Source organism: Myripristis murdjan, chromosome 9 (genome assembly GCF_902150065.1).
Source record: "Myripristis murdjan chromosome 9, fMyrMur1.1, whole genome shotgun sequence".
In the NCBI taxonomy this organism is placed as follows: Eukaryota; Metazoa; Chordata; class Actinopteri; order Holocentriformes; family Holocentridae; genus Myripristis; species Myripristis murdjan.
The window spans coordinates 10,431,473-10,444,758 of NC_043988.1; the positions used below are offsets into that span (position 1 = coordinate 10,431,473).

The 13,286-nt window shown below is 39.9% G+C and overlaps 1 protein-coding gene across 1 annotated transcript in view; it reads left to right on the forward strand.

The window, feature by feature from the left end:
- The window catches only part of slc15a4 (solute carrier family 15 member 4), a 29,137-nt gene that overhangs the window by 5,577 nt on the left and 10,274 nt on the right, over positions 1-13,286 (forward strand). Inside the window, exons 6-7 of the mRNA XM_030059794.1 lie at positions 1,684-1,864; positions 5,452-5,610. Coding sequence (XP_029915654.1) covers positions 1,684-1,864; positions 5,452-5,610 — 340 coding nt within the window. The remainder of the gene's footprint in view (positions 1-1,683; positions 1,865-5,451; positions 5,611-13,286) is intronic.

The following is a 13,286-nucleotide window of genomic DNA, read 5'->3' on the forward strand; positions in this document are numbered from 1 at the left end:
CTCAATTATTTGACAAGATGCACGACTCCTCAAGAATCAAAGCTTTAAAACTGATGAATCCGGTTTGGGTTGGGAAGTACAGCACTGGTGTTCTGCTTTTTGAACATGCACACATGAGGCGATGGGTGAAGTGCACAGATATCACAGAAATGTGAAGTGAAACACTTGTGCTTAAACCACAGTCTAACCAGTATTTTGTATGACACATAGTCATGTAATATGTAAAAATAATGTACCTTACAGCCATGAAGACTTGAGACACTGAAAGTATCAGCCATAGTTATGTATGTCTTTTTTTTTTTTTTGCTTAAATTCCAAGGAACGAGAATAGGGTTTTTTTTTTCTTCACATGATATGTATCTATTATCAAAAAAAGGAACTAAGCCTCTTCTGTTACCAGCCTCTGCATTTCTCAGGATCATAAGGGAAGTGAGATTAGATGCCTCTGTGACTTGCCTTCTCACCTCACCTGACACATTTCAGTGGTAAAACTGAGCAAACACTGCGTTTTTTTTCTAGCAAACAAAGCCCATACTAATATTAATAACTGGGAACAGGATGCAGAATGGAATGCCTATCAAAGTAGTCCATGATGACATTTGGTTTTAAGAGCTCTAGCCAGAGGCAATGGGAAATAATCTGATATTTCAAGTGGCCATTCATTTAGATGCTGATTAGATGGCTTTGTAAGATTCACACTGTTGGGAGGAATCACATTAAATTATGAAATATCATATAGTCATCAGTATGGTGCCCTGTTATACATGACAAGGATGCACATGAGTTGTAGTCTGTTGTGGGAGGTGGAGAGGACAGGCTTTGTCTTCTTAACAGCATAGAGACCTGCCTGCAGAGACACTCTGTCTCTCAGGCCAAAGGCTTTCCTTGGAAAAGCAAGTCTCACTTAGCACTTTTATTGTTTTGAATATGATAATGAGCAAACAAAGGGGGAAACACTCTCTAAGGCACAACATATTTTTGCCAGCAGTTACTCTAAGAAATGGAAATTCAATTTGAGAATAAATGGCACTATCAAAAGTGTAAAACTAGAGACACAGGGAGCTCAGATGGCACTTAAAATTTGAATTGCAAAATAGATCTCTAGCAGTTTGCAGTTCTATCATTGTTCACTCAATGAGATATAGCCGGTATTTGTATGCTCACAATGGATTTTCCTATCTGATTGAGAAATCACCCAATTTATTTGCAAGGCATAATTATTCAATTCAAAGATTCCACTTTATGGTAATAGATTTAGCCCATTGTGCTGAAAACTGAATTTATTTTTGATAAATTCAAGAACACTTGGTCTCTCAAACCACTTGAACATTTAGTGGATATGCATGCTGAAAAAATAATTGATTTGTTGATCGTGTCTGTAAATATCAGGCCGAGTGTTCATTTGACTTTGTGAAGGGTGTTAATATTATTCATCTCATCATGTCTAGTGTAGTTCTGACCACCTGGGGGTGCCAGAGCAATATCAAGCCTAGGATAACTACACACATGCACAGTGACAAACAGACACGCGCACAGATGCACATATGCACACACGCACACACACTCACACACTCACTCATGAGGAACTAGACTGGAATGCACTGACATTCTCAGTATTGTTTTTCATGCCTTGCGCTTTTTGCACAGTTTTTCCTCATGTTTCTCCTCTGGATTCCCCATCAGATGCCGTTCCGCTTTCCTGCGGCCTGGCTGACAATGTTTGACGCAGTGCTCATCCTCATGCTGATCCCCCTTAAGGACAAAGTGGTGGACCCCATACTTAAACGCCGTGGCCTGCTGCCCTCCTCCCTGAAGAGAATTGCAGTGGGGATGTTCTTTGTTATGTGGTCGGCCGTGGCAGCGGGTATGTGTGCTTTCAGACATCCCCTCTTTATGCTGTCAAATGAATAAGTAGGCCAACCAAATACCCTGGTATCAACAACAACAAAGTTAGTCTTTGTTTGCTTTGCTAAATGTCTCATGCAGTCAGTATTTCCGAGGCAAAGCAACAGCACAGGTACAGCATCAAATTTGCGTCATTTGGCATTCTTAGTTTGAATTCTAGTTTGCAGGACTTATGTAACTCCCATGTCCATATGTGCAACGTTGTTGTTAAGGTATCTTTTAATATGATACAAGTGTAACTTGCATGCATATGACCAGCCATGATTTTTTTTTTCTGCCATAATGAGTTGACTTCATTGTTTAGTTTTGTTCAGCAGATCGTTTGTCATAGATGTATTAATTTCCCCTCGATCAAAATGACACTTTCCAGTAAACAGTTGTTGTACAGAATGGGAAAAGGTAAAAAAAAAACCCTCAAAGGTGTGCCTTTGTTCCACACCCCTGTAGAGCACAGGGGGAGCTGTGGCATCTCACTTTTTGGTTCTGTTTGACTGCGCCTGCATCCGACAGCGCTGCTCAGTCCAATTTGGTTTCAGCCTGTGGATTATCTTTGAAATAAAGTCGGAGCCCAGCCTGTCAGTGGGTGCTGCTGCATTGATATATTCAAGCTAAAATGTTTTGAGGGAGACAAGCCTTGAGGCAAGGAAGAAAGCAAATCAGTAACACTCTTCAGAATCAATGCACATTACATTTTCCACAACTACACCCCCCCCAACCCATACACACACACACACACACACACACACATATACACACACCCCTGATATACTTCTGCCAAACAGAATATGAACACACTCTGTTCTTAGTGACCTTTCAAGTATTGATGGGTGTGCTTCCAGCAGAGTGCTAATTGATACATGAGCAAGCGTTAGGACAAGTTAACAATAATTGTAGGCCTAATGAATAATTATGTTTTAATGTTATTTAAGAATTTGTTCAAAATAACAAAAAGTATAAGGCTTCAACTAAGCCCTAAAGAATGCAAAGAAGATACAAATTAAATGTACCTCTAGTATAAATATGGTATTCATCTTCCATTGATCTGCTTAAAAATTAACAAAAGTCAACATCACATTTGGTATCATGGCATATACCAGTATTCCACTTGCATATTGAAAGGTCAGTCACATCACACAGTCCGTTATAGATTCATATGAGCCAAAAGGGTGCAACTACCTCACTCATGATGCTGCCAGTCACTCTTAAGCCCCATCAACATCAACATTTCAGGCCAACAAAAATTCAAAACACATGTTTAGATGTGGTTTAATGGTGATCTAAAAAGAAGCTTTAAATATTTTCAAATTTACTAAAAAGCTCAGCTTAGCACCCTGAGAGCATTTTTAATCAGCACAGCCACATGCTCACATAATGCTAGTGATTGCTTGTTCTCTGACTCATTGCCCACACAGTCTCCTGTACAAGGTGTGGAGCTGTGTGGTAGCAAATATGATCCAGAGACGCTGTGATCGCTACTCATACATTGTCTCATGAAGATAGGTTCCACTAAACTCTTATATATGTGCTATTTTCATGCAGACATATTGAAGTGCAGATGAGAAAGTTTGTTGTGGGAGAAGTCTTGTGCAGTTTGGGACATATTCAGCCCTGGTATAGCCTATCAAATATATCCATTTCAATTACTATGCTATTGTAAAAGGTCTTTTTACCACATCTAATGAGACTGCTTTTTTGTTAGAAGGAATGTTGCCTTTAAGAGGACATGGACATCGCTGGATGGGAGACTGGGCAAACATGTTTATTTCAGATATTCAAAAGCTTTTCTGGTTTTTACTTTTCCATTTGGCTTCTTGAAAGAACATGCAATCCTTGCACTTGAATTCAAGCAAAATAAAATTCTGAATTTTGCAGAAAGCAATTTTAAGTCCTGGGAGTGGAGAGAAAGGGTTTACGGTGGTGCAGTGGTGCGGGCATTGGTCACAGAGTAGAAATAGGTGCACACACTACTAGTTTGTAACACTTCCTTAACTCTGACCTGGATCACTGGAGTCAAAATGGATGATTGGATAGGATGTGTACAATCATGAGATGCAGTACTAATGATATAAGAGCCATTTATGTAGTGTATCACAGATATTTTCACCTTTATATATTCAGAACTGATTAGATTTTATGTTTTTTTAGCATCACCCTGCTTCACATTCATTCAGTTACACACATTCACACTTGGGAGCTGCCTAGCACAATCTTCTACTTACAAAGTTATGAACTGTATTTCCCTCAGCTGGCTTTCCATTTCTCCTTGGTGCTTATCTGCATCTGTCCACAAGCTGAAATCCTGGTGTTCAGAGACCACAGACTGACAGATGGATAGTTCAGCATGAGCAAGAGTGACATCTTTTGCCTGGGGAATAGCGAGGACCAACACTTTGCATTGTAAACCTGCCACTCTGTGTTCAGAATGAGAATCACTTTCATCAACAACTGCAAAACTTGCACAAGAATTTGTCATGACGACACAGGTGCAGAGACACTTTACAGGGTTTCACAATGCATGTTGACACATGGTTACAAGGACAACCGGACTTTCGGTGCTTTGGGGATACTTCAAGACATACACTATTTCTGATCCTTTTTTGTGTACAGCAAACCCTGACTTCAGCCAACGCTAGGGGCAATTTTGTAAAGATGCACTGAAATTGCTTTTGAAGTGATTCCTTATCACTTTTTATCACATTCCCTTAACTTTACTAATCTGCTTTGGGTAGCTGTCTAAAAGTAGCTTATTTTTTTTTTATAACAGCTGGAGCAAATTTTCCAGGGATCACACAGGGTTGTCTGATGTGTGATGTTTAGTGAGGGAAAAAAAGCTGGGTATGTGCATTTATAGGAAGTATTAGACTTGCTCTGGGCAGCCCAGTGGCCACACTGCCTGAGATGGACGGCTGGTATTATAGGATAGCTGGATTACAAGGCTACAACTCCTCTCAAATACAGCATTAAGTGTAGTTATGATAGGAGGCTGTCTCTGGGAGTTATCTGGAAATAGCTGCCGGTTACATGATAATGGTTATTGAATAAAGCTTTTACGAGGCGGTAGCGGTTGATGACAACTGCTTGGCTGTTATTGTTGAGCCGACTACACTGTTCTATTACTAACTTCCATAATCTGGGAGCATGCAGATGTGATCTTAATGAAGTGGTCGGCTAGCCTTCACACCAGCTAAATCCCTAATGGACTGTCACTGAATCCCCTAACTTGTGCAGTGTTTGGCTGTTTGTTGGTGTCATGAACTTAAGGGTGCTACGTATTTTTGTAACTGTTCTGTCGTCCTGACTGTATTATATCGCTATAGAGCAGAGGCTATATCACAGCCCATGCCCTGTTTGTAGCATTTTTCTTTTGATATAGAATCTGTGTTACAGAATTAAGTCAAATGTCCTCACCCTAGTTCTCTCTAGGTTGAAAAATGTCAAAGATGCATTCAGTTTTTTTAGGATAATGTGGGTAATGAACACTTTTTCTAATTTTTACGCTCACCTAACTGTGATTGTGCAAACTGTTCTCTGTTTCTACCCCCTCAGGTATACTGGAAACCAAACGACTGGACATCATCCGAGCAAATGGCACTATTGACCAGGTGCTTGGTAAAGTCACCTACTACGCTGCAGATTTACCCATATGGTGGCAAGTGCCTCAGTATGTGCTGATAGGAATCAGCGAAATCTTCGCCAGCATTGCAGGTACAGTGGGTTGACTTCCTCTGTGGAATTTGTAGTGGAATTTTTTGTGTGTCCTTGAAGCCAGGTTGGCATGATACAGACCAGTAACAGTACCATATTCTCTAATGACAGACATAACATTGGATAGGTAAACCTTTTCTACTTGTAAGATTGTAAATGATCTGATTCATCCGCAGACTAAACCATCCTGATTAGTTTATGGGCTCAGTGCACATACAAGAACAATGCGATGAAGACTAATGCGTGAACTCCTCTTGAATATGTAATTATTTTGAATCACCGTCACACTGCACCAGCTTATTGTTATTGTGGACTGATGACTACGGTCATATAGTCAGTGCAAATAACCCCAGCTGCCAATTGATAGTTGATTATCTTGATTGTCTGACTAAACTCACTGCAATCCATTGTTCAGTAATGGGACATTTTATAAATAAGCTGTGGATAAAGTAACCTTTAGAATTGAAATGATAAAGAATATGCCCTCATCCCAGCCAATGACCAATCCGACATTGATGCTCTTTCCTTGGCTGGTTGTCCTAATATGTAGATAATTATATGGATAAATAGGTACAGTAGGTAGTTCATTTATTCCTGAGTAAAATTCCATTGTCACCACAGCAACAAACTTGAGACAGAATAAATAACAAAAACTTTTCATGCCCTCGCCTAATTACCTGGCCTGTTGACATTTAACAATGCTTTCTGACCCGATGTTCCCTCCATATGTGGATATACTGTATCAGTATATGAGTGATGAAAGTTGTTGCACAAATCATACACATATATAGAACAAGTCGTATTAATTGTCCTTATCTAGCTTGTATTTTAGTCCAGTTGACACACTGCTTCTATTAGCATGTTGCACATAATGACATAGTGACATGCTGCATCTGATTACACGTGGAAAGATGACATGTTGAATTATCAGTCAGCACCTCGAGGCTGCTGACAGTTAGATACAGAGACAGAAAAGAGCTATCTAACATCCTCCCAGCTGGCATAGGCCTTGCATAAGCGCTCCCTTATGGAGGCTTTATGTGATCGAATGGTGTCGGCAACAGGAAAATGTCTGAAGCTCTCCTGGGCACGCAGTGATGGTATGAGCATGTTTGCCGAGGATGTTCCTCATAGTGGGGAGTTTGTCATGGAGTGGGTGGGAGGTGTGGGTGGAAGTGATGCAACCCATAATCACCGAATCGTCTGTGAACTTTGGTGGGTGGCGTGACTTTGTTGCATGTATTGCATCTGAAGTCAGGGATGTGGAGGGTGAACAGGAAAAGGGTACCCATGTTGCTCACTGACTTAATTGAACATACATTCCTGGAGGCGCACAAACTGTGACCTTCTGGTGACATAAGCCGTGCTCCAAAACACCATCAGGGCCTCCATCTGCATCTCTTTGAGTTTGTCCCCCAGCTGGAGGGGTTGCTAAAGGCAATGGAGAAGTAAAAAAAATATGATTCTAACATTGCTACAAGCATTATCCAGGTGGAAATAGGCCATATAGCAGGTAGGTGATTGCATCATCCACTCCAATCTGTGCCAGGAAAGCACCCTCCAGGGGTGCAGTGAACTTCTCACCATAGGAACCTGCAGTGCCAGCCTTTTGAAAAGTGTATGGTCCGGTCTATAGTATAGTTCTAGAGGCTGCTAGAGCCATGGGTTTGTCAGGTGGGTGACCATGGAACACCTTTTCTTAGGCACTGGGACTACACAGGATGTTAAACAATAAGTAGACTTTGCTTGTTACCTCAGTGACAGGTCAAATCAGCAATAATGGTTCATCCAATCAATATTTTCCTTTCCTGAAACATAAAAACTCCTCTCACTCCACACACTTGAAGTTGCAACATAAGGAATACAGAGCGACGCAAACCAGCAGGATTGATTTAAGTTAAAGGAGACATTGTCTCTGCAGGTTATTATTCCTCATCGATAAGCCTCACTGTTCTACTGTCTGTTTTACCATCCAATGCAGGAGCAATTTGTTGTGGTATTGTGGTCAGCTGGCCCTGGCACAGCACCTTCATACCTCAGTAATTCCATTAATCTTGAGCATTACGACATGAAAAGAATGGAAATCTTATCCACACAGTCATATTTTCTTTCTTTTCACAGGATAAGGAAATGAGTTTCTGTTGAATAGAACAAATAGCCTGCATTATCCTCACATTTTAAGGAAAAAAACAGTGTTGTGAGCAAAAGTTTTCAATAGTATGTCAAGATGTCATACAGCAGTGTTTGTCAACTGGCGGCCTGCAGGCCACATCTGGCCCGCAGAATATTAATGAATTCAGAGAATGTGAAGAGAATAAATAAAGAATAAAAAAGTGTGTTCTGGTATCAAGGATATGTAGCATTTTATATATTGAATTAGCACCAAAAACAGTTGAGCTGGAAATAATTTTATCAGGAATGATTTTCCAACCGCAAATATGTGCATCCAACCTGCGGTTTCAAAAGACTTTATAAATCCACCTGTCAGCTTATTAGTTACCAGTGAGTATGCGACACAACCTGCTGCATGAGTCAGGCCTACCTCACTCACAAAGCCTCACTTGCTTCGCTGGTCACTGAATAGCAGCAGCCTAGGACAGGTGAAGCTGAAACAAATTCCTGTCTTTTGTGAATGGAATGTTGCTTGTGCCACATCTCCATGCAGTGGGGACAAACTCAGAATTCTCCTAACATTTTTTGTTCTTATTCACATGTTCTCATTTGAAAGACATTTTGGCTTTGGCTTGTCTGACAAACAATTCAAAAGGCTTTTCTTCCTGCAAGCATTTTCCACCAATCAGGACACTGCATTATAGCATCAAAACCATTTAAAGCAAATCAATATTTCCTGCCAGTCAGGACTGCCTTCTGCATTTAGGTTTCCAGAATTCCAGATTTGAGCTGTCAATCCTCAGTGAACTGCCTGCGTGGCGGAGGCCTGCGCTCCACTGAGAGCATTTTCTAGACAAGTATCTAGTTGTTATGGGTCCCATGTTTTTTAGGAGTCTGTTCACACTTATAAAAGCCAATAAAAATAGCATTCATTTTCTAAGAAACTGAAAATATTAAACAATAATAGGCTAATTAGACCTAAATAAATTTAAATTTTGTTATTTGTAAATCCAAACCCCACTGTGCCTGCTTAGAAAAATTCTTCTGTAGTTGATGACCCCTGTCATACAGATTTACTCCTCACTCACAATGAACGGCACCTTGAGTGAGTACCATCTTTTCTTTGCCCAGTTCAAATCCTGAACAGAAAACATGATAATTTTACATCACCTTGAGGTTTAATGAAGGTTGGTGTATTTAGTTAATTCAAAGCCAATGCTGAAATATCTTAATAAAACTAGAAAAGTGCGGTTTCTGGGGAAACTGCTTGGGCAAGCTGGAAGAGTGACCGTGGTGCGCAGTTTCCGAACAGAAAATAAAATGTATCATGAGAAAGGTAAGGCTTTGGGCTTTCAAACTGTGTCAAAATTATGTTTCAGCGCCCCAAAATGCCTGCCCTAGAGCGAGTTAAAAAAGTGTATGTTCCTCCTTCTCTCTCCAGATTTTGGGTTCCAGATATAACGGACTGCTGCACTCTAGCCGTGATGTCACTCACTCTGGCACTACGAACATTCCGCCATTAGTGTGTATTGCGTCCGAAATTCCGACTTCAAACTGGAATTGCGGAAAAACGGAAAGTCGGAGCGCCTTGAAAATTGCCGCACCGCTTCTTCTCCACAAGACGCACGTTTTTCATATTTGGTGCGTGGACGCAGGTCAAAAGCTCTGTGCCTCAGAGCCTCGGGACGTTTTGGCCATTCATTTCGGATGGCCGAAATTTCCTGTAAAATTGGAATTTCGAGAATTCCGTGAGTCGGAATGCTTATAAAAGTGATAGCAAACGTCTCCCAATAGGGCCACACATTTTTCCAATTCATTGTGTGGGCCTAAAACGAAAGCTGTAGAAGTAGTTACAGGCCAAAAAATTTTTCCTTAGCAGGCTCTCTGAACATTCCGCCATTAGTGCGTATTGCATCTGGATTTCGGCCTCAAACTGGAATTGCGGAGAAACGGAAAGTCGGAGTGCCTTGAAAATCCACACGTTGCTTCTTCTCCACAAGACACACGTTTTTCGTATTTGGTGTATAGACGCAGGTCAAAAGCTCTGCCCCTCAGAGCCTTGGAAATTTTCCGTAAAATTGGAATTGCGAAAGTTCCGGAAGTCGGATTCCTTATAAAAGTAATTTCCAAACGTCTCCCAATCGGGCCGCACATTTTTCCCATTCATTGTGTGGGCCTAAAACGAAAGCTGTAGGAGGAGTAACGGGCCAAAAAACGCACGAAATAATAAAGAAAGAAAGAAAGAAATAATAGGAAGAACGTGTAGTGAGTGTGCAAGCTGCCAGCTTGCCCACTAATGATTAATGGTTGATTGATGAAACATTATATCTAAATGTATGAGCGGGAGGCTGTGGAGGCTAAGGCACATACACTACTGTGTATAGGATTTGAATTCAACAATTCAACCTCTGTTGCATTTTTTTCCTTCCATGTTTCTTGTCATTTTCCCAGGTTTACAATCTTGTCAGCCAGAAATAATAAATATGTCCTCCTCAAATGATGCCTTACCTCTATGAGCCAATCAGTAACAAATATGTCACCTTGCTTTGACATTTAAATGCATTCCTTGGTCCAATCAGTGTAATCAGTGTGTTAAAATCACAAAATCAGTGCTACCTGAGAGCCACCTTGCCCACCGTTTAATCCGTGGCGTATGTTGGTGGTGGTGTAATTCAGTGTTGCATTATTGTTCCTGCTCAATGGATTACATTCAGTTTGAAACTTTAAATATCCTTCCAAGACGCTTGCTTATCAATATAAAGCTATCCATAATCCATCACTGAACTTTTAGCAATGTTTGCTTTCCTCAGGCAAATAGTTTCTTTGATCTTTTCATGCAATATGGCTGATAACTGACAGAAATATCCCAGACAAATAAATAAATAAATACATACATACATAAAAAAGAGTCAAAGCAAGTTTAAGTAGTTCAAGTTGGAACCGACAGCTGTAGACTTATGTTTGATACTTAATGGCAATCAGCTAAACCCTGCCTAACAAACCAGCTTTCATTGTTCTGAGCCCTGACCTAAAGAGGAAATGCCATTTTATAAAAGCCTGTGAGAGGTAAAGGGATGTTGCTTCAGTGTTGCTCTGGTGTCTTTATGGGACAACATGAATGTGATAACAAAGTCATACAGCGAGAAATTGCCTCTAGGTACTGTAATATCAAGTTGTGGCAAATAATGAGCCAGAATCGGGAATAGTAGTATTTTCATTGATCCAAAAGAGATGAATTTGCTTCTGTCAGAGATATACTGATTGTAACATGGAATATTGTTGCAACCCTGTGTAGCATTTTGAATCGACAGAATACAGTGCACAAGTGAAATCAATAGGAATCTGCTTTGTCATTAATTAATTAATTAATTTATTCATTTGGCATTTCCTCTGCAATCACAATCATTACTGCCTTCAGGCCTCAATTACCTTAGTGACTTGGGTTTGTTAGACCTCGGGCCATGATTGAGTCATCTTCCTATTACTATGGGTTATGTTGTTGCATGTGCTTCTATAAAACATTCTCCTTATTTTTCTATCTATCAGGAGTGATGATTAAGCCATTAATATTTAAGATTGTTTTTATTTCCTTCATCATAGTTGAAGTGGAATGAACATTTGTCATGTTTAAGTTTAATGGTTCGGTATTGAAATATAGGTATTATAAAGTTGTAGAGCAGAGCAACTATATTGCTTTTAAAACACACGACAATTCACACATATTAGAGTCCCTATGAAAGTCAAATACAGATATAACAAAGCTATAGGGATACTTAAAATAAACTTCCTACACTCTCCCGCTTTGTGTCATCCCACAGGGGTTTACCTTAAGGAAAATTGGCTGACAGAATTGTGACATATGTCTGGTAAAAAGGAACATTTCCCCTTAGTCCTCTTCTGTTTGAATAAATCTGTTTAAAACCTCAGGTGCCTACAAACTTTCTCCCTGCAATCCCCAGCCTTTTAGGGCCATGGGTAATGCTTTGCTTGTACACCAGTTGTGGTTTGTCTGCTTTTGGGTGATACGAATATGCAAAAACTTGGCAAAATTATTCCCTGCGGGATTTTTAATTATGTATTGCTCTTTTGAAAATGTTAAAGGCTAATGCTATTTTCTAAGAAAGAAAAATCACCCCTCCAACAATGCCCTCAGGAGGAAGAAAAATAAAATATTTTAAATTCCATGGTGCTTTTTATTTTATTTTATTTATTTATTTATTTACCCTTTTTTGGTTCTGCTTCTTGGTCAAGAAAGGTCAGGCTGTTTGTTTTGTGTATGGTGGGACTGTGGACATCATGTTAATTCCATCTCGAGTCAATGTCTTCAGACTAGACAGACAAGAACTCCATTTAACATAATGTTACAGTACAGGTCTCTACCATTCCCTTAGCTACATAAGGCTATTTCTTAAAACCACTGATTTTTGCAGTACCCTGCGTTATGCATAGCTATTGACCAGTGTTTGTTGGTATCAAAAGGTTACCTTAGGATATAAATAAATGTGGTTTTGCAAACTTCTTGAAAGGTCATTCATGTTTTCCACCTCACTCTTATCCACTTTCTTTACTTATATGGAATGTTTTTTTTTTGTTGTTTGTTTTATTGTTTTTTTTCCCCCCACAGTTGTAGTGTAGGTATCTGTAAGGAAATTGTGCATCACATTAATTTGTGCAATATCCCCCTTCGAGGAAGGTCTTAAAAGGCAAACTTATTTAACCGCAGCTCCCTAATCTCGTCTGACAGATGTAGCTATAGGGCCTCATTTGAAAAATCACATGTTTGAGGTGCCATGAAATTATCAATGTCAGCTTGCAGGCAGACAGATCTCTAGGCAGAAAGAGAGCGATTTGATGTTTTTTTTCTCCTCCATATCTCGACTTCTCTTCACTCCTTCAGTCTTTTTTCAATCCATTTCTTTCTTTCATGACACAGTAAATATTGAGTTATATTTTTCCAGAAATAACTACATCCTCTGTTTCGAAGACCAGTGTCATGAACACCAGATGCCCTACACAATGGCACCACCGAATAATGCCACCATGGAAGATAAATTGATGTATAGTTGTTGACCATGCCTTTTTGGTTTCCCCTATATTAACAAAAATCAGATACTGTAGATACTGTTTCTAGATATAATTGTAACCTAGTGTGCTGTATCGTGAGTAAGACTCCACAGTGAGTACTCCCATCAGTTTTCTGTAACCAGTGTCTGGTGTTACTAGCCCAGCCCTGCGATGTTGATTCATCCTCAGTGGAAGACACTGCAAAACAGCTACTCCTGTCTTCCAAAGTCCACTCAAAAGCTGCAGTGTCAGGAACATGAATAAGTACAGATATGATATACAGATCAATACCATTTCCTTCTTTTGCCCTTCTACTCCAGAGATGAATTGTCCAGTATGTGGATCAATTTCACACAAAGCAGGGATGATTATCCATGGCTCTATTTATAAATATGTTCAAATGGCACATTGAGGCTATATTGCACGCATGACAGTGCTATGTAAAGGCCTCTCTTTTATTTGCTGTTTTCTGTTGTTCATTGCATATATAGTATTGCCAT